The 21,605-nt window shown below is 41.5% G+C and overlaps 1 protein-coding gene across 1 annotated transcript in view; it reads right to left on the minus strand.

Moving 5' to 3' along the window:
• The window catches only part of tnrc6c2 (trinucleotide repeat containing adaptor 6C2), a 56,445-nt gene that overhangs the window by 15,895 nt on the left and 18,945 nt on the right, over positions 1 to 21,605 (minus strand). The window contains exons 4-13 of the mRNA XM_088005310.1: positions 15,466 to 15,858; positions 3,611 to 6,034; positions 2,996 to 3,199; positions 2,355 to 2,518; positions 2,158 to 2,235; positions 1,874 to 1,931; positions 1,580 to 1,722; positions 1,332 to 1,478; positions 418 to 561; positions 69 to 188 (exon numbers count right to left, since the gene is read on the minus strand). Coding sequence (XP_087861436.1) covers positions 69 to 188; positions 418 to 561; positions 1,332 to 1,478; positions 1,580 to 1,722; positions 1,874 to 1,931; positions 2,158 to 2,235; positions 2,355 to 2,518; positions 2,996 to 3,199; positions 3,611 to 6,034; positions 15,466 to 15,858 — 3,875 coding nt within the window. The remainder of the gene's footprint in view (positions 1 to 68; positions 189 to 417; positions 562 to 1,331; positions 1,479 to 1,579; positions 1,723 to 1,873; positions 1,932 to 2,157; positions 2,236 to 2,354; positions 2,519 to 2,995; positions 3,200 to 3,610; positions 6,035 to 15,465; positions 15,859 to 21,605) is intronic.

Here is a 21,605-nt window from a genome sequence, read left to right on the forward strand (position 1 = left end):
GATTTTTGTGCATCTGTGTACCAGCTTGTGCTTTAAATGCAACGAATGAAGTGAAACAGAAGTCTTACCATTTGCAGTTGCTGAAGTTGGTACAACAGGGTCATTTGTTGAGGGTTTATTGGTGAGGTTAAAAGTGCAGGGTTAAGACCAATGTTTTTTGCTGCAAACTGCAAGAGTTGTGCTTGGACCTGACAGGAGCAGAGGGATGAGGAAGAAGGAGAAAAAAAAAGAGCTTTAAAAATGGCAACAGCAAAACACAACAGCTCCATCTAGTGGGAGAATCAAACTAATACATCAGTTTTTAGATTCTTGGGAATGTAACGGTCTGTATATTATTATATATATGTGTGTGTGTGTGTGTGTGTGCGTGCGTGCGTGCGTGTGTGTGTGTGTGTGCGTTAAATGCCATGTGCCTACCTGAGGGGAAAGAAACTGAGGCACTTGAGCACGTAGACTAGGCTGGGAGGAGCTGAGAGGTGGCACTGGTGGCTGAGGAGGCTGCTGCTGCTGCATGGCCCGGGTTTGTGCTGCTCCATTACCGCCAAACATTCCATTGGGTATCTGAAAGTACAGCAGATGACAACCCAGGAACATTCGGTTAAATTTCACTTACACAAGTATTTAATGAAGCACAAAAAAAAAGCAACAGAAATTGACGAAAATGCTGCACCGGTCAACAAATCCATTTAACAATACTTTTAAAAGCATTGAAAGGAAGAAGGAAGAAAAACAACTGACAATGAAGGTGCTGCCAATGTTGTGAACAACATACCTTTAAGAATATTTGAATCAAAGAATAAAATAAATACAGAAAAATATAATATATCCAAGGACAAAGATGGTAAACTGTAATGAGATCTGAGCATATTTGACCATTTTGAGCAAACAAAAAAAAAATAGAAAATGGTCAGGTCTGGTCTTTATAGGACTCTTTAGATCATTCAATAAATTGAGTGAATGCATTTAAAGTCAATGAAGAGTTCATGAAACACACTCAAAAGCTTGGAAAACTAATATTTATAATTTATATGCAAATATAAAGACTAAAGATATGTATTTTTTGCATTCAACTACAATTTTGTATCGATACAAAATGCTCAGGCAAACTACTGGTAACCTTTAACTATTCACAAGAGTATGCAGTTTTTCACTATTCTAAACCCAACACAAAATAAAAACCTTTTTTTGTTCTGATATCTGATTATACTGTAGTGCATAAAAGCCATTAAGTACAGCTTTTAATATACAGGTGTTTTATTTTCTCTTCTTATCTATTTGGAAACAGTGCTCTACGTTGTATAGTGAAACAGAAAATGCTTCTTCTAATGTACCTGTCTGTTGTTCAAGTTTTGCATGGCCAGCCCCGGATTGCCCTGTCCCAAACCCTGCCCAGGAAGGCTACCGTTGGCCAGGGGGAGCTTCAGGCTGGGGGAAGGCAAAAATGGTGATGGGGGAGCGTCATCTGACAGGACGCCATCCTGGAGAACACACAAACCCACGACCGATCAGAAAGGAGAAAGCGACAACAACAAAATAAAACTTTTTCTCATAACTTCTGCTCAGGTAATTGTTTTCTCACCTTGTCAAGAAATGTGTTGCGGTCAGAGGGGTCTTTGGAGAGAGCGGAGGGCCGACACACTAGGGTCTTGTTCATGCCGTTGCTGTAGTCAGACATCCCCAAACCCCGCTTGTCCAGGTCTGTCTTTTTCTCCAAGAGAGCAGCTGCAAGGAGACAGAAGAATGGTGGGAGACAGCTAGGGTTAAAATCAGTTTCTCAACATAAATCATTGGCAGTATTTAGCAGTTTTTAATTCACCTAAAATGAAGAAAGTGTATAATTTTGACACAATAAAGAAAATTATTCTAAACTTACTCATGGCTTGGTCAAGGTTCATGTTGTTGCTCTTCAAAGCCTCCTCAGCAGGGTCTCTCTGTAATACGAGAAGAAAATATGACGTATTTTCTAATCAAAAACCTGTTTTTCCCGACTAATTCAAAACCAAAATAACAAAAAAAAAAAAAAAAAAAAAACTGCACAGGAATGCAGCGATGCAACTGCATGTACTTCTTTTTTTGGGGGGAGGAATCAAAATAACTACTTCTACCTCAGAATTTACAGGATAGGATATTTAGTTTATTTAAACAATGCATTCATACCGGAAAGCCCATGTCAGTGAGCTGTTTAATCAGACGGTTCATGATCCAAGCCTCATCTTGCTTGCTGCCGATCTTCCCCTGAAATACCAGCAAAATACCCGTCAATGCATTTCCACCCGCGCTTCCATCAGTAGAACAACAAGCAAAACACAGAAGTGTCTCTGTGTTGCACACAGAAGTGAAGATTGTTCTCTGACCTTGCTTGGACACTTTTTGGGTCCGTTGCCCCAGGAATTACACGAGGAACCGCTGTCCTGCGATGTGGGACTGTTCCATACATCCCCATCCTCAGTGTCCCATTGGCTGGTAGACATGCTCATTTCTTCTCCATTTCCCCAGCCATCTTGCATAGGTTTGGGGCCTAAAAACATGCATTGAATGTATAAATGAACTATAATAACAGCAGCAACAACAACAACAAAAACCCTTAAGATTCTCATTTTTCATGAATCTCATATTAACATGATTCGTTCCGTTTAAAAAAGGTGTCGAGCAGGTTGTTCTTAGTCGGACCACTAGGTGCCACTGTTGCCATTTGCCATCTTTACCTTTTCCCAGCAACCCTTCTATAATTTCAAACACTTTCACCCAGCAGTAAAAACAACCACAACCTATTGATGCGTGGAATTGCTTTAATCTTAGCAACACACCACTCAAGGAACATCAACAAACACCTTCTGACTACAATTTGAAATCCCTGAAGTAAAAAAACACATGCATACACTTTTTGAGTGTCATCCTGAAGACTAAATCTCCAGCAAATTCCCAGGTTACATATACAGCAAAGTCTAGAATATATAACTTTAACCTAAAGCAAAATGTTTGTCAAACAGGTTACCTGATTTGCAAGGTGCAGAACCTGTGTGTCCATTTGACCTCACGTAAGGGCCAGGTGGCTCATGGCCACCGTCTCCCCATCCTCCAACACCACCTGGGGGTTTCCCCCAAGCAGATGTACCATTGTCAACAGCTGAAGTTGGAGCTGCTGGCTCTCCCCACGCAGGCTCCGGCTTGGGCTGGACACTGGGAAGCTCTCCCCAACCTGGAAGAAATGTACATCAATTTAGAAAAAGAAAACAGAGCTAAAAAGAGAAGTCTTGGCTCACATCTTGTCTCATCACTGTACATAAGATCTTACTTCTGGTAACCAAAACCAGGGTTCTACTTTCTCTACCTTATCTGTGTATTCATTGCTCAGGCTTATTGGAACTGACTTTTTAACTTATAAATGGGCTACCACAAGGTCTTACGAAGACCCATATTTATATTGCCATCCAGCCCAGGAAAGAGGATAATAAAGAAGGAAAAAATAAACTTCAACTGAGAATAAAGGCTAATTTTCTAGGTCTTAAGCATTAGCCAGAAAAAAAACTATTAAAAATATTTTTCACATTTTTAATATCAAACTACTATCAAATGCATTGTTTGAGGTGTTTAAAACTGTTTTCAGTACCTGGATTTGCAAGGGGCGGTCTACCCTGGGGTCCCCCAGCCGGATGAGAGGCAGCATTATTTGGTGACCCATTGTTGTTTCCTTGGTGCAGCATGTGACTTGGGGGCTGGCCATGGTGAGAATGGTGGTGCATGTGGTGAGAGTGATTGTTGTTATTATTGATCATTGCTACTGCACCATTCTTGCTGGGTGGCGGGCCGCTGTTGCCTGGGTTGTTATTTGGATTGTTGCGATCCCACATGTTGACGGTCTTGCTGTAGGCGTTGGGATCACCCCAAGTTGATGTTCCGTCATCGATCTCCATCTTCCGGCGGATGGAGGGAGGGGAGGGCTCCTCCCAACCGGTGGGCTCCATCCCCGGCTCCTGCTTGCTAACGTTTCCCCAGCCAGGGTTGCTTTGCTTCACTGAGCCAGGACCACCCCAGGAACCAATGCTGACACATCCTCCACTACCAGTGCTGCTGCCACTGCTGCTGCTTTCCTGGGGCTTTGCAGAGCCCCAGCCTCCCTGCACTGGACCATTGGCACGTGGGGTCTCTCCCCAGTTGCTGTTGCTCACAGCAGGAGTAGGTTTCCCCCAGCTCCCACCTCCTCTGATTCCTCCTCTCGGGCTTTCATTCCATCCACTGCTTTCTCCATTGCTTCCTTCTCCTTCCCACATGCTGCTGGAGGAACTATTTTTCTTCATGTCTGGGGCCCCCCACTCGCCTGTGGTAGAACTACTGGAAGCCCCATTACTGTTGCCCCAGCTATGGGAGTTTTTGGGGCCTTCTCCCCAGCTGCTAGGCTTGTTTTTCATCATGCCATCATCCCAGCTAGATGACTTCTCATCGGAACCCCAGGATGAGCTGTCCTCATTTTTAGGACCGCTGGTAGGTAAAGGGTCTCCCCAGCCACATGCTGTGCCATTTGGGGCTTTGGTTGCTGAAAGTGGGGGGTCCCCCCATCCTGATCCAGTTTGAATCGGCTGCGGTGGAGGAGCGCCCCAACCAGAGGAGGATGATCCTTCACTGTCCATTTTTCCTCCAGATCCAGGCCTCTGGCTGGGCCCAATGTTTGGGTTAATAGCACCTCCATTGGTTGATGAGGGTCCACCATTAGAGCTGGAGCATGCCATGGTGTCTGAGCTGCTAGTGCTCTTCCCATCATCAGAATTGGCTTCTTCCATCTCCCACACAGTGTGCTGCCGGATGGGGGTCTGTCCCCAACCCGAGTTACTCAGCACTCGGGGGTCTAGGTCCTGCCGGGGGAGCAGAGGGGCAAATTCCATGCTGGAGGACCTGTCTCTGCATTGGGATCGCCCTTCACTGCTGTCTCCGCTATCCTCACTCGCTGGAGCTGTTCCTGATTGTTTGCCCCATGAACTCATTTGCTGATCCTGGCCTGGACCAGAATTACCAGCATCCACTGAGTCCCAGCCTTTGGATATATCCCCACCTCCAGAGGACTTCCCCCAGTCTCCCCAGCCACCACTGCCACTACTTCCACCACCACTGCCATGGCGGCCCCAGGCAGAAAGGCCTCCAGAGGGAGATGAGTCCCAGCCCGAGTCTTTTGGAGACTCTGTCGGCTTGTTTTCTCCTCCACCCCACACAGAGCTGCCTGTTGTGTCCCCACTGAGCTGGGAAGACTCAGTGGGTGAATGACCACCCCAGCCAGTAAGACCGTGGATGGGGCTCATAGGCTCCTGAGCTTGTTGTTGTTTAGTGTAGTTTGGTCCATCAGTGTTAAGGTTACCAGGCTCCATATTGAAAGATAAGTTTTTGTTGGTTGAAAGGTGCTGCTGATCATTGTCATTACCACTTATCATGCTGACCCAACTCCCCCCACCAGTGTCCGCATTCCCGTTTCCCACATTTCCATTTCCATGTATGCCTGGTGGGAGGGACGAAGAGCTGGGTCCATTAACACCTCCCGTACCACCTTCATGGCCCAAGACAGGCCAGGCCGATGGGTTGGCATTGGGGTTGAGGTTCAAGTTAAAATTCGGTGATCCCCAGTTACTGGGGGCTGCTACTCTTCCACCATTCATGCCATCTTGTTTCCCATCTGAACCCCAGCCTCTACTAGCTGCTAACGTGCTGGTTGACACAGGTCCCGTCATCATGGTACCGTTTGGTTTGAGAGAGTTATAGTGGGCCTGCTGGCCAGTGGCACCTGCGGCCATACTCAGAAGACCACTCCTACTTCTAGAAGCGACAGCACTGGTGTCTAAGTTAGAGCTAGCTGAGCCCAAGGAGCATTCTGGGTTTGATGGCTGGCCGGAGTCGATATTATGCTTAATGGATGGCCAAGCTTCTGTATCACTTCCGTCAATGATCACTTTGTCCCAATTGTTGGCACTGGAAGATCCGTCAACAGGTACTGAAGTGCCCCAATGAGACTTCTCATACTGGGCACCAGAGCTGCTCAGTAGGGATATGTCTGAGGGAAGACAGACAAAAGAACGTCATTAAGGAGACGTCACCTTAAGAGATGTACAAGGACATGAAATAATAATAGTGAGGAATTCCAATAAATACATAAATTGGGAATAATAATGGAGATTAAGAATGTAACAGAATGTCTTGACATAAAATCATTCAATACTGAAAAGATAGTTAAAATAAATGTCATGAGAAAAGCTGTCTAGTTGTCTAGTGTAAAATACTGGGGGAAAATAGAGAAATTATTTGCTGAATATTACAATATCATCACATTTTTATCAGTTTAAAGGACAATAGCAGTCCATCTAAACGAACATATACATTATAGGACGTTAGGGTTCAAATCCACAGCACCTGTAATGTAGCCCATCAAATATTTGTAATATTTGGAGCTGAAAGGAATTTGCGATTGTAATATTGAAAATTGAAATAACGATGATGACTGGGATTCAATACATTGTACCCTGCTAACAGACAGGATGAAAAATGGGGAGGGAGAATTGTTATATGGCGAAGAGAATGCATCATATTCAATTGAGGAACACCATGTTTTACAGCAAGGTTCACTGTCAGCCTATATTTAGTTGCCTGAACCAATTTTGATCTCCTTCGTTTATTAATGCAAGCTATCTGCCCTGACAGGCAGAGACGGTCACGCTTCCACTATGTAAAATTTATCACATAATCAAAATGTACAGTCAAGCGTGTTCCATGTCATATCAACTATGGCATATCCATATATCCCCACAATTGTGCAGTGGACCAAATAGAAACACTTAGCAGGCGCCTTCCTCTTCCAAAACCCACCCTTTTAGTTTCTCTTGTATAAAATCCTTCAGTTCACCTCTTTTTTAAAAGCTGATTCTTCTTTTGTGTCCCATTATTTTACAGTATGCACATATCAGTTATTTTAATGTTCCTTCAGAGCAAATTTTTTTCCTCCCTCTTTTTTCCCCTCCCCTCCCGTCCTTCCTCCTAACCCCCAGCAGTAAGAGGCCCATCAGTCTCCATCGGCGCTTTGCTGGCTGGCCCTGTGAAGGTAAGACCAAGTGGAACGCTCCTCGTTTACTGGAATAAAACCAAGGCGGCTTCTCATCCATCACTCCTTATGCTTCACCGGTTCCGCTCCTCCTCTAACTATATGGCATTAAAACCAAAAATAGCGTCTTACTCCAACTTGTTTTCACTACCCGCATATAAGTAAGAGAGTAAAATCTATTCAACTAATGCTTTTCTTCTTGTTTTTACACAGCAGGTACCTCAAAGTTACTGCAGGTTTGCAATCAGCAGCAAGCAAATTTATGGAGCACAAAAGCTTCCATCAGATGGGGATGGGGGCTTAACTAATAATACATTAAGTCAATGGTGTAAAAGGGTAATCAATCATTGGGGGGGCAGCTAATCAATGACCTTATTAATGCTAGTGGGTGAGAGCAGGGAGACTATCGATCCAGTATGCAAACACCAGGACTGCTAGGCCAGCCGCAGGCAACTGAATGGGATAAAATATATAAATATCACCAGCAAAAAGGTCAAAGACGCGAATAAAAACCAGACAGAAATGGAGCAGCACTTATTCATCAGAGTTCATATGAAATACAGCAGTAGCGCAAGGCTCAAACATCAAACCAGAGGATGTTATAATTCAAATAAAAAGTGACAAAAGATGGTGCAGAAAATGGCAAAGCAAACACCTCATTCCAAATGAAAATACAAAAAATATCTGCAAGGAAAAAAAATGAAAATTCCTCACAGGCTTAACTGTACTGATTTGTTTGATCGTTCCCTGATTTAGAAAACACGTTACATTTACTTTTTCTCTACTGGAAATTTCCATCTGACAGTCGGACCATTGTAGTCATTTCAAAACAGCTAAAATACACATATTTTAGCTATTTTGGTCTTCAGGTCAAAATGATTCCCGCAGATGAGGAGAAAATGTTGATTTGTTTGAGGCGTGTGGACTGCTACAGAAATCGTGGAATATTTGTTGCGTTAAGATGCTAAGATGCATGGCATAAGGGTAGCACATAATAAAAACATGTCCTTGTGTATCTCTTGTACCCTGGTGGCATTATTGTTGAAATGTAAACCTGCTAACAAAAAATCTGCAGTTCAGTTCAAATCAGAAAAAGGGAACCATATACAGTGATTATGCTTTTCTCTTTAAATAAAGTTAAAAGTTGGTGTAGCTTGAATGGAAATGGGAGGCTTCAGTTAAAATGATGGTTTTTATGAGCACTTAACAGTGATTGCTTTTTACAGCAGCAGTTAAGGATAGTTTACATGACAAACACCTACAACAGGGGCAACCTTTGCACATTAAGCTGCACAATAAATACTCAGCCTTAAAAAGGAGCAGAAAAGGCAAACACAAATTGCAAAACCAAATGGAGCAAATTAAATTCTAGTATTTGTGTCTGCTTTTTAAAGTATAATGATATGAAAGTTATAAAAAAAAAGTTACAAGTAGTAAATATTTGATAAATAACAGCAATGAAAAATCCAAACAAATTTGTTCTAATGCATATTAAGAATCTCCATCCAGCTCCAGAACCAATCCCCTTGTGTCCCAACTAGACATCCCTTAAAAAACAAAAAACAAACAAAAAAAAAAACCCTGATACCTGTTGGTGTGCCATCAGGGACTTTACCACAGCTGCCCCCCAGTGAGTTGTGAAGCCACATTTTCCGTGGCCTATTTCTGAGAAACTGTCTCATATTTTGTTGATCTAATTATTTTAGGATTTCCCTGACAAAGAGTGACTTTCACAGTTAAAGACACTGCAGTTCCTTGTCACTGTATGTTATGAGCTTTAAAGAAAAAATGCTTCGAGCTGAATTTTCAACAAATCATATAAAAAAAAACAAAAAATAAATAAAACAGAGAAAACTTGTTCGCTTGGAGCTAAAGCAAACCACTCAGGATCAAAACAGTCAGCAAGAGCAAGGCGATAGCTTAAAGATGCACATGTCATCTTCAGAAATAAATTAAAAACCTACACCTATTTGAAAGAATGTTGTTTTAACCAATCAAAGCAACATTTAAGGAGGATTTATCTGCAGAAAACAGTTCTGGCGAAATATCTAGGATGGATATAAGATAGATTAAGTGGGACACAATCACATACTGATGTAAACCATGCAAGACTGGTGCAATGTAGAGTGGTTTTACAGCATCTATGCAAAGCATACTGAAGCACTGGACGAGGACTCGAGACATCTCTACTTTATGTTTTATTAGCATAACTAATTAGGTACTTTTTTGTTTTATGAAATGGAGGCATAGTGCTTCCTCAAAGGAGAATATGCTATTATCAAGTTATTACCAATACATACTGATTGCAATTAAATCAAAAGAATTAGATAGATGCTACCACCTCTTAACAAAAAGATTTGAGAATCATTTGCACGCGCCATCCTGTTGCAATAAACAGAAGCCAAACAGCTAGTCTTTAAATTTTTACATGTTAGCATCTCAGTGACTTGTAGGCGTCTAGTTAAAAAAAAAAAAAAACACGAATCATGACAGTCTTTAATACCACGCCATGTTCCCGCTTTCTGCTAAGGTAGCTTTTTATAGCTTTCAGACGAGCAAAGAGACGTTTTTATCAGAGCTGGATTGCATCCAAGATGCTCAGCCGCTGCCACAAAAAGGAAATCTGTATTTGGTTCAGTCAACCCCATACTCAGCCTGCGTCTCTTCTTCCCTCATTTGCACATTCAGTTTTCTTAAGGATGCAAAAATAGGTTACGTGACAGGCTGCCGTTCTTTAATCCCTCCCATCTGATATAACATAAATCTCAAAGAAAGAGCTTACAAAACAAAAGGCAAAAAAGAACCATGAGGAGACGGTGCTTACACTGGTAGGAGAAGAAAAAAAGAAAAGAAAAAAAGAGTCGGTCTGAGAGAGAGAGGGAGAATGGAAAAATACCCGGAGAAAGGTGCACCAGCTTTTGCACAGAGACATTGCACAGATCCAGGAAGAAAATGGGCACGAGCAGCCAGCGTGTTAGTATGTCTGCTGCATGGCGCACAAGCTAAGCAGCCTGTGAAGGTATTAGCTTTCTGTATCTTATGTAAACAGTTAATCAGAGTATCTGCCGCATGACTGAGCTAAATCTGTTTTCATAAGTCCTTCATCGAATTCCTAAAAGGTCTTGCTAATTTCTTAGCAAAACGGCGATTTAAAAATCGCTGATTTAAAAGAGCATAAATGCAAGTTGGATGTAAAAAAAAAAAAAAAAAAAAAAAAAAAAAACAGAGCTGAAGGTGATTATTCCCATCTAGCATTTGCAGTCATGTGGAATAATGCGCTTCTAGGCTCATTCAGGTTGCAATTAGAAGGGCAGTCTCTGATTATGACCTCTAAATGAACGGATGAAAAAAAGAGAAAAACAAAGGGTCCCTCTATAGCTTCACACGGTGACCAGGTCTGCCTTTGTGTGCACATATGAGAGGAAGCTTGACTTCTGCATGAATCTGAAGTGTTTTTAGTGATGCACAAACAATCAATGACGATCAAAGATCAGCGACGCCGTGTGCCGCCATGCAGAGATGAGGCAAAAATAACAAAAGATGAACTTCATATAATGAAGGCTTGCTGCCATCACAGAAATGGGCATTCTGCCAAGAAGTAAATGTCGTCCCCTCCCCTTTAAATGAAATGAAACGCTTGGTGACAGAACGAGTAAGGGCAATGGGGGGGGGGGCGGGGGGGCGGGGAGGAAGACAGAGGAGAACCTGGGGGGAGGGGATCATTTATTCAGAGTGGAGGAAGTGGGGAGAGAATAAGAGGAGCAACAAACTGATTTTTTCAGTTTGACACCGAAATCCGGCCCAAGCTCAGCTGTAGAATCCCATAAAACCAGAACCAGAAGCAAGAGGGGGGGACATTTAGTAGTCTTTTGTCCCCTTAATAGACCCTCTTGGCTTCTCACTCAAGGACGGCGTGTACTTGTTTTTCCGGAAGCAGGGAGAAAAAAGGGACAGTGAGGGAATGGTCTCGAGAGAGAGAGAGAGAGAGAGAGCGAGAAAAAAAAAAAAAGCTCATCATTCACGTCTGTTTACTTCTGCTGAGAGACGAGGGAACTTACAAGAGGGGAATCGCGGCGACTTCTCTGGTTTCCCCGACTGAGTCGGCGTTAATGAAGCCACCGGGGGGGTTCTGCGGAACGAGTGTGTCGCAGCGTGAGCACAAGGGCCAATCCATACCTCCCTGGCTTCATTAGGACCAAGCAGTCATCTGAATATTTGATCACTTTTAAAAACATGCAAACAACCAAGAGCTGCTGATACAAGCGGACGGCATCAGAGTAGCGGGCGATGTGGACTTAGAGTTTTATCGCAATGTTTTGTGGTACTAATGTGATAATGAGAAAAATAATAAGACTTTTACTTCTTTTTTAGGTAAATGCATGGCACAGCATTCATAGTGCCACATATATACATTATGGTCTTGAAAAACATTCCTATTTGAAATAAGCTTCGTATATATATTTAAAATTTTATTGATATTTATTGATGCTGTTGTTGGAAAATCACGGGAGAACCATAATAAATCAAAATTTGTATCATAAGAAAAGCTTCACAATAAATGACAAACGGTACGATAAATGCTCGCCCCCAACGTCAGGCTGACGTGATAAAGATGGAAATGTCTGAACTGTTCAGTTAGTCATAGTTTAATTTAAAGGAAGCGCACAAAGATTTAACTGAGAAATAAAAAAAAAAAACCCCAGACACTTAGTTTTAAGTCAACAGGTTGAAGGGGGTGTGGAAGTGCAAATGAAAGGGCTGAGTGTTTAAACAAAGTGACCCTCTGGCTGCGCGCTCTGTCTGGATGACGGGCAACCAGCTGTTCCCGCTGCACTTCCCACACTCCTAACAGACCCCCATTTCAGCACCTGCCGGTGGGAAGTCCGTCTGGACGGCTGCTAGCCGCTTCCGACCACTTAATGCTCCCAGGTCAGCTGGAGACACGGCAGTAGCGGGTGTGACAGAGAGACAGAAAGGGACGAGGGGGGGGAGGGCTATCTGTCTGGTAAGACAATTGAATGCATTCTGAAGGGTAGAGGTCATGCGAGGGTCTTAAATGGCCTTCAATTTAAAGCAGGTGCCCAAATAGATTTTTTTTTCTTTTCTTTTTTTTGAGGCTGTCTGACAGCCAGCTGGAAGCTTTGAAATTTTTATGTGCTCATCTGAATTTTGAACAGATAAAGTAAAAATTGAAAAACATGAAGACATTTAAGAAATTAATGCTTTAAGATTATTTCTGGTATTTCATCTATTTAAAACGTCCTTTTCTGCATCAATGGTATCTATGCGCGAGTGTGTGTGTGCGTATGTGTGTCGGCATGGTTGTTTCCTTGTGATGGACTGATGACCAGAGTGTGCCCTGCTTCTCACCCAACTTATCACATGTTTATCCTTCGAGGGATGGAAAGATGTACAGAAGTTAAACAATGATTGGTTGCATCATAAAATCCCTCGGGTCCCAAATAGGAATCAAAGTTTTAAAAAGTTAAAAAGGTTCAAAACCTCAAAAACCTTCTAGGAAGTTGTTCTGATTGCTAACAGACTTTTCAATGTGACGTCAGAGAAAGACAAGCAGTTAGTCTGACAAACCTGTGGATCCTTGTCTCACTTGTGTTTTATATATTATCAATGTTGCAGTGGACATGTACGCTTTTTATTGCGTTATATTAAAGGATTGTGTTAATTGTGAAATCTTACTTTGAGAATGTCATAAATTAAAGCATAATTCTGAAACTTCAAACCACAGGGTTTCTAAAAGTTTTGGGAAATTTAATTTAAGAACGTTTAAATTCAAAACCCACGTGAATTAAAACTTATAACTTAATATGTTAGTGTAATAACTCACTTAAATAATAACCAATGTCTATAAGATGTGATATTAAATAGTCAAGAAGAGTTCCAATAAAAAACAGACAGCTTAATTTGCAAGAGCAGGGTGAATGTTTAGACTGAAAAGTTTTGTCTCATCTTCATAAAACTCTCCGTTGCTAGAATAATGAAATTAAGGAAATACACAGACTCTGTTTCTCACACCCTGTCTGACATATTAAGAAAATCTGGACATATTTGTGACTTTTTGAAGGCCTTAGATTTAGATTCTTACAAATTAGATTTTTCATGTTTTTTAGACCCTGCAGAATGCTTGGTAGCAATCAGAAACAAGAACCAAATGTAAACGAAAACAAATATTTACAGTATATATAATATATATGTATGTATTAACATATACTTGACATATGTACTTTTTACCTAATTAAAATGAACCTTAATCTCAATTATTTTTAAGATTGCAATATGTCTGCAACTTAGACGCACAATGTAAAAAAAAAAACAAAACGAAAAAAATACAAAAGTATGAGTAAATAAAACAGTATGAAAACAGAGAATTTAACTACTGTGTCTTCTCTGTAATTTACAGCCAAACAGTTGGTGCAACAACAAGGCTGCTGGCTGCGGGCTATTAGCTGACAAGAAACAACGGGCTGCGCCTCGGAAGCCCTTAGGACAAAACCACGAGTCTGAAGGAGGGGGAAACCCTGCCACAGGCTGTTTTTGTAGCAGACCCCTGGGAAAAATGAGAGCAAGGTGAGTGCCAAGCAGGACAACAATTGCTGCACTAAAGCATTATAGGTTAATACATCGGACCAAGGCATCTTAACTAGCATTAATCCCACAGGAGAGACATCTTTGTTTGACTTTCAAGGCTTAAACAGTTTGCTTCTCTGCTGAGAATACAGCCTGGAGCCAAACCAAGATCTTGGGCTCCGGCTGAGGACACCATACAGTCGCAGAGTACAATCGGGAAATACTTTATACATCAACGGAATTCATTTTCCAACAGATACATAACCAACAACACTCCCGAAAAACTATTTTTAAATAAACAGGCCTTCAGCAATCAATTACATAGCATTTAGGCTTCCATTTGAGGCAGTGGCTGGTGAACTGGCTTCATCACAAGAACAGCAGCAACATAGAGCTCTGCACTGCTTTCATGACTCGGTGAATGTGCGCGGCAGCTGCTGCAGATCTGTTTACAGGGAGCGCGCTCGGTGTGCTCACAGCAAACGTCGAGCCGGTAATCAAAGGCAGCACAGAGTGGCAGAGCTCTGCTGATCAAAAAAACAAAAAAAAAAAACAAACAAACAAGCAAGCAAAGGGAAGCTAAACTAAGAAGCAAGCATGGGCTCACACTAGGTCCCACTTAAAGAAATAACCGTAAAAACACAGCGCCGCGCATCATCCCATTCAAGTCTTCAACGGGACAGAGGGCTAATGTTGGAAGATGAAAGGAACCGTAGGTTTGGTGAGCTAATGATGTAGACTGAAAACTCTCCGTACATTCATGACAACAAAACAGTTGTTTTAAATAATAATGTTTGGTCGGAAAAAGGTTAACAGCAGTGCTAATATGCAAGAGAAGAGAAGCCGGGCTCCAACACTGATGTAACTCACCACTAAGACATTACTTACAAATACAAACAAACACTTCACAAGGAGCCCCTTGAGGCAAGTTCAGCAAAACTGATCCTATGAGCCAACAGGGAACTCATTAAAAGTCTAGCACTGGCTAAGGAGGTCACAGCAGAACTAAACCTCTTCATTTTCACTAGATGACTAACATTTTCAAATGGCTTGGTGTAACTTAACAGAAACAATTTTAACATATCGGCCGAGGCGCTTCTAACACAAAGTACTCTCATTCCTTGACGTTCTTCTCTGACGGTTTGTTATTTAGACTTTTATGAGACAGACTAACACAAAGCAGTGTATAATTGTGGAGTGGAAAGGACTGGATGGTATTCAAAATTCTTTACAAATAAAAGTCTTCAAATTTTTTAAACATACTGAACGTAAGATCAAAATAAAAAACAATAAATTCTGCAGAACCCCTTTTTGTTGCAACTGTAGCTGCAAGCATTGAGAAACATGTTTCCACCAACTTTGCAAGTCTTGAAATTGAGGAAATCAGCTCAAGCTAAATCCTATTGGACGGCGAGGCTGTGAAGCCCTGCATCAGATTGATTAAATTTGAGCCTTGGACTAGACCATTCTGACATGAATATTTTTGGATTGAAAACATTCCATTGCCGCTCTGACTGCACGTTTGGAGTCATTATCTTGTAGTAGTTGACCTTTCCCCACAGCCTAAACTAGAAAAAACTGAATATGGAATCCAAAAAAATGATCAAGTAATGAAAAAATGTTCAACAGTTAAAACAAACACAAATAGATGAATTAGAAAATGAACGTCCAACATTCAAAAAAAGTGACGAATCAAACTGAAAGCAGTTCTGGAAAAAAAAAAAAAAAAAAAGCCCACGCACATTAACCACTGAACAAAAGAAATAAAACAAGCGGAAACATAAACCGACTACACTGACACAAACCTGGCTTGTGTTTGCTTGTAGCGGACGTGGCAGAGTTTTGGGTCGTAGCGGATGACGACAGAGACGCTGAGGGCGAAGAGGAGGGAGAGGAAGGAGGGAGGGTGAGCGCGCCGAAGGCTCCTGCGGGCAGCGGCTGGCCTCTCTTCAGTAGCTGCTTGTGCTCCTGCTGACGGAAGCGCGGGGGCACCTCTCTGGGCGGATAGCGGCCACTGGCAGAGGACAAGTGGCACTGCTGCAGGGGGGGGCTCTGAGTCAGGACCTGGCTACCACATGGGGGGCCCTTGCCATTGCCAGAAGAAGAGGTGGAGAAGGAGGAGAGGGGCAGCGTGGGGCTGGAGGGTTGGAGGTGGTGAGATGAACCAGGACTGGGCTTAGTGGGGACAGGCTCTGGCACTGGACAGATACAATAGCATTCATTTCAGGGAACAGAGGCAGCAAACTGATGTCAACAGAGTAGAAGGAAACGATCTTGTGTCATACAGAGTTTTGCATTTAGCTTTGCTATGTATTGCTACGTTACAACACAAGAAACTTCAAACACAAGTGCATCCTTGTGATATGAAAAGTATGGAGTGAATTTGTATTCAGTTCCCAGAGTGAATACATCAAGCTATTTAATAAAGGAGCAAAAATTTCAATCTACAGTCAGGCTGGATAGAAAGCCTTTGTAAAACAACAACTGCAACAGATTCATTTAGGTCTGAGCTTCAACTCGCATGTATATGTTTCGATTTAAACTGCTCCAATAAACCTCTGGCTGTGTGTTTAGTCTTTTGCAGTCTCTAACAGATGATCTTCCAGCCAACATGTTTCACCATGGCGACTGTGTGCTCAGGGTGAGGTCCCAACTGATTAAATCATCTTCCCCGACATGACATGGCAAACTGAAGCAGGACTTTTGAATGTTTAAAACTATTTATGATTTCACTTCCACTTCACAATTGTGCACTTATTTGCATTTTTAAATTAAATTAAGGGACAAGAGTGGTTGTAAAGGGGAAAAATCTGGAAACGTTCATTGTGAATGATTTTGCCAGACACCATTTATAATTGCATTTGTTTCACTTAGTCTGTCGGGTTCGTCTGGATCTTTAGAAGAGCTTCATTCAGCCTGCAGTTGAACATGTGTAACAGGGGCTGACACCCTTTGAAAAGGTCAGCTTATTCTGCCAACATCTATAACTAGCAGAAACCTCCCATCTTCTTCTTTCAAAGTCCTTTGTTGCACTGCCCGTCATCACACACACAAGCCAAGACGCGTCCTGCTATTGATTGGGCCTGAGTGTGACCCTGTTATTACTGTGACCAACCAGCCAACTAATACGACACTGGACAGAAAAGTGACAGACGGAGCTGTACAGCTACCAACCAACCAAGCAAAGTGATAAAAAGAAAAGGTCTGGCCTGGACACTGCCTGAGAGTTCACACACAAATATCCAAGAGAGTTTAAGGCTAAGTGTAGGGATGTTATAAGTGATTATTTTTATAATTGATTAAAATTTTTCTATTATTTTAAGCTTTACCATGGTATTTTTATTATAAAAGAACCACAAAACACTAAGTCCATATCTCCCACCTTTAGTTGAGAGTCTGCATTATTACCTTTAGAGGCCTACACTGCAGTGCCGGTAATGAAGCACACAGTGACATGAACACACAGGTCACACTGGAGGCTAAAATGAATTGAGTGCAGAGGTATTCTTGCAGAGCCTGCCAAGAGCTTGTCTAAAAGCACGGCAGAAAGTGGAGGCGCTGTCAGGCCGACCACCCGCTGCAGCAGACAGGAAGCAATGATACTAAGCATAAATTTGTAGTTACATTACATACATGTCTCCTCGGGAGATCAAGTTCACATGCCTGAAATAAACTGAAAAATCCAGGCAGACACGCAAAGCGCTCACAGGGGTCTTTAAGTTTTTCAAGCCAGTGAGATCAGTGTCAACCCGAGGCAGAGGGAGAGTTTGCTTCGCTCCAACAGTGTGACCGCCTGTTGGCTTAGAGCTGCAGATGGTGACGCACATTTCTGATTAAAGTCAGCTCAGCCCGCCTGACGTCGCCTTGGCCAATCAGGCAATGGCACGATGAACGCTCACCACCCTACTCCTGTTTGACCTACACTGTCGTCTCTCCAGTTTACTCCTCGTTATTCCATCAGCATCTCTCCATTTCGCTTGTTTTTCTTTTGCATCCAGCTGCTCTTCTCCACCCACCTTCTTGTACCTTTTCTGTTATTTTTAATATTTTGATCCTTGGTTCCTCTTCAATTCTCTCCCCCAGTCTGTCTGTAATTGCTTTTTTTTTTCAGTTTCTTTCATGTCTCCTCCAAACTCAGCTGGATGTTTCCCCAACAACAACCTAATTTTACCTCAATCCGGCTTCCTTCTGAAGCAAGGTGGCTCTACTAATTGCTGGAATGGTACATTTTATGAAAATCAGCAACCTGTTACACTTTAAAAAATACTCTGGTTTGGAAGAACACAATGTTCAAGACCAAAGGGTCTTTCTTGTAAAATGGAGAAAATAGCACTGAAGTAGTTTCGGGTAGCATGTTGGCGAAAGACGAAGCATTTAGCCAGGAGTGAAGGAATGCCCAAGCAATTCTATGAATCTGCTGCTTGTCTAAATTCATAAATGCATGCACTTAAATAATATACAAGCAATGTTTAATTCACAATGTATGCCAACATGCCCAGGTTAATGACACTAAAATCAAAGATTATAAGGCCCACTTCAATCTTTGCTCAGCATTTAAGTCAGTACAACACTGATGAAACCCAATATCAATCGGCAGTGCACCAACACGTTAGGAGGAGAAAGTATTAATATCAGGTTATAAATCCATTTAGGTTTTCAGTAGATCACAACTGAACATCAGCTGAAAGAAAAAAAAAACCCTTGTGATCAGAGCTGACCATTTTGTAGGCTTATGGGTACTGACCAGTGGGCAGACAGACGGAAACTAAAAATCTATCATTTTTCATATTGGACATCGCACCACAACAAATCCTACCAGGTTACACCAACTTTGTGCGGGAACTGATATTGAGTGGAGCAACAAACTCTGCTTTCAGTGTCAGTGAAATCTTTAAAATAAAGTCAGGAGAAGCTCAGACATGCAAAAAGAAAATTGGTTTAAATTGTATTTCTATGACATGCAGGAGCATGTTTGTGGTTTATTCAGATTGAGAAAGTAAATCTCTCAGCAGATTATAGAAAGGGTAAATGTATCACAGCAACATTTTTCTGTCTTCGAAAAAAAAATCAACCCCTTGTTTATAGCTGATATAAATAACTGATGGAAATCAGCCACAAAATTCTGATCAGTGCATCTCTACACACAATGAGACTCATGATAGATGTTAAATCTATCATGAGATACTTAAACTATGTATAATGACATAGACTTTTACATTCTAAGTAATAGTTACAAGACTGCCAACAATGGCCATCCAAACTTTTGCACTGTAGCGTAGCATGTAGAGGGGGGGGGACTGCGGCCCTGAAGACGACAGCTAATTAAATAAGCGCAGGGATCAAGTGACGAAATTCCATTAAACTCTCCTGCTGAGGCTTTCTCAGCAACCTTGCGCACAAGTTTTAATTACAGCCTTTCTTGATACTAACTGGTTAATTACACTGTTTAAGAGAAAGTAAGATATAGCACCGTCTCAGGAAGAACAACACAAATGAGAAACAATGAGTAAAATGGAAATACATGAGAGAATCAGACATTTAATTGGAAATCCAAGAACAAGGCACAATTGGCAAAGAGACTGTTACAAAAAGAACCAGCTGGCTCCCTGGGCTTAGTGGCTGGTGGTGCAGGTTCCCACATCTCCGCTGACTATTGTCTGCAGATCCACATTATTATGCAGTCATGTTTGTGGATGGGGGAGGGATGGACATCGCACGTAGGCTTGCAAGCTCTGCACAATGGTGCAATTCTTAGACTAAGAATAGCTGAAAAGTTATGAAAGTGAGAAAATACATTTGGTGACGTTTCACAAAAGAGCATTTAAAAAAAAAAATCTCTACTGCCATGTGAGAAAATGTTTGCGTTCAAAGAACAGGTTAAAAGAAAAGGGGTTTATGAAATATCCATTTAAAAAAATATAAAGGATCAAAGTAGTGAAAAACCGAGAAAGAAAAGGCTTGACAAATTTATGAATTCAACCCACAACAAAAACAGAATAGACTTCAAACGTATTTTGGTTCTTCCTTTTTTAAACAAAGCAGATCTGGATTATTTGTTTATCTGAACACTAACAGTGCTACAACTTCAATATATATTTAATATCAATACAGAAGAGTAATACTTTTAAATACTGACTTAGAATGTCAAAATTTCATGTTGTGCCAAACTGTCTTTTTATTTTTTTTTTGAAAAAATCCTAAACATAAAAAACCTGACAGCGAACAGATGAATGTATAGATGGGTGAATTGATGGATAGTAGTAATGTTTGATGGACAAAAATTAAAATGGACAAATGAGAAAATAATAATAATAATAATTAAAAAAACATATGAATGTAATTAAAGTCTGGAAAACCTTTTTCTATCATTACATAGTTATCCAGACCTGAAAAATACCATAAAAATCAAAATCCTGTCTTTTCCATATTAAATAGGAATCCTGAGAAAGGGGAAAAAAATGAATTAAAAAAATAAACTCATTCCTGGGAAAGAAACAAAGGCTATTTGAATTATCATAGTTATAAACAACCGAGTGCTGCAAATAAACAGAAAACTAGCAAGCCTGTTTCCTTAGTCAGTGTAACAAACGGAACCCTGGAGTCTGAGATTTTAAGTGTATTAGTGTTTATGGGCTGAATTGATCAAACGAGCGCACCGATGAAACGTCCCATCTGTCAGCATCAGCAGAGAACAACAGGAACTCGCCCCTTTCACTTCCACACAAAACGCAGGCAAAATTTCCCACTGCTTGCCCAATCTATAATGAGTGGTTGCTATAGAGACTGACAGTTGCCTAATGCACCTCCATGTGCCTCCTATGAGCCCCGGCGACCCATTCCCATACTTCGCCTATTAATTAGCTCGTCCAACCTTTGTCTGCTCCAAGTTTTTTTTGTTTTGTTTGTTTTATAATTCTCTTTTGAGTTTCTTCTGTCCTGTAGGAAACATGAAAAAGTTGCCTCAAGAAACCCCTGATGGTAAGTGAGGGTAGAAAGCTTGAGGTCAGCGCCTGAGGGCAATGAATGCCTCGGGCAACATGCCTTCTGAATCCAAGAGCTGAACTCTACGACTTAATTTCTTTTTTAAAAGCTCACATAACGCAGGAGTGCGGTCTTCCACAATTAAGAGCCCTGAGCTGGTGAGGTAAAAGAAAGTGTTGGTTGCATTGGTAAAACTCCAAAGAATCTAAAAAGTTTTAGAATAAGAAAACCATGAGGCAGCATTAAGAAACGGAGGTAAAAAAAAAAAATGGGGGAAAAAAAAACATCTTCTTTGTGGTTGTGTACCTACGGGAAGAACAGAAAAGCCCCCACATGGTGACATACAGACACGCTTTCAACCTTTCAATAAACACTGCCATTCAAACAAATGCCCCCAAAACACAGCCTGAACTGTCACTCATCTCACTGTGCTGCGTGCTATTAATCTGCCTTGCATTTGACATGAAGCAGTTTAATGTTGAGTTGAGGGGTATGTTGGGGGGATCAGGGAGGGGGAGGGGCGAGAAGCACTGAATAGGCTTATATATCTGTGGTGTGTGACTGATCATACAACATGAATAAACAGAGGAAAGCATTGTTTAAGTTTGAGCCCTCCTCTTGTTTGGACCATCCCTCATCCTCCTCTTGCTCGTGTTGAGAGAGCAAACAGAAGATGGCAGAGAAACAATTACGCTGCGCAGTCATAAATCTACTGGACGTAATTCACAGGCTATACACTATTAATTCGTCGTGTGTTTATAAATGTGTTTAACTCAAGAGGGATGGGAGGGGAGAAAGAAAGGAGCAAGGCAGAAAGCTAAAGTAAATTAGCCCCTAATTAGATTGCGATTCATGAAATTCCGTTTTAAAAGTGTTGACGCAATTAATAGCATGTGAAATTGCAAATTAATCCAATACAAAACGAGGGGATGCACTTGGGTTTTTAAGAGCGTCTCTCGCCACT

Source organism: Poecilia mexicana, unplaced genomic scaffold (genome assembly GCF_051168715.1).
Source record: "Poecilia mexicana isolate PSO_F unplaced genomic scaffold, ASM5116871v1 scaffold_1, whole genome shotgun sequence".
NCBI classification, from domain to species: domain Eukaryota; kingdom Metazoa; phylum Chordata; class Actinopteri; order Cyprinodontiformes; family Poeciliidae; genus Poecilia; species Poecilia mexicana.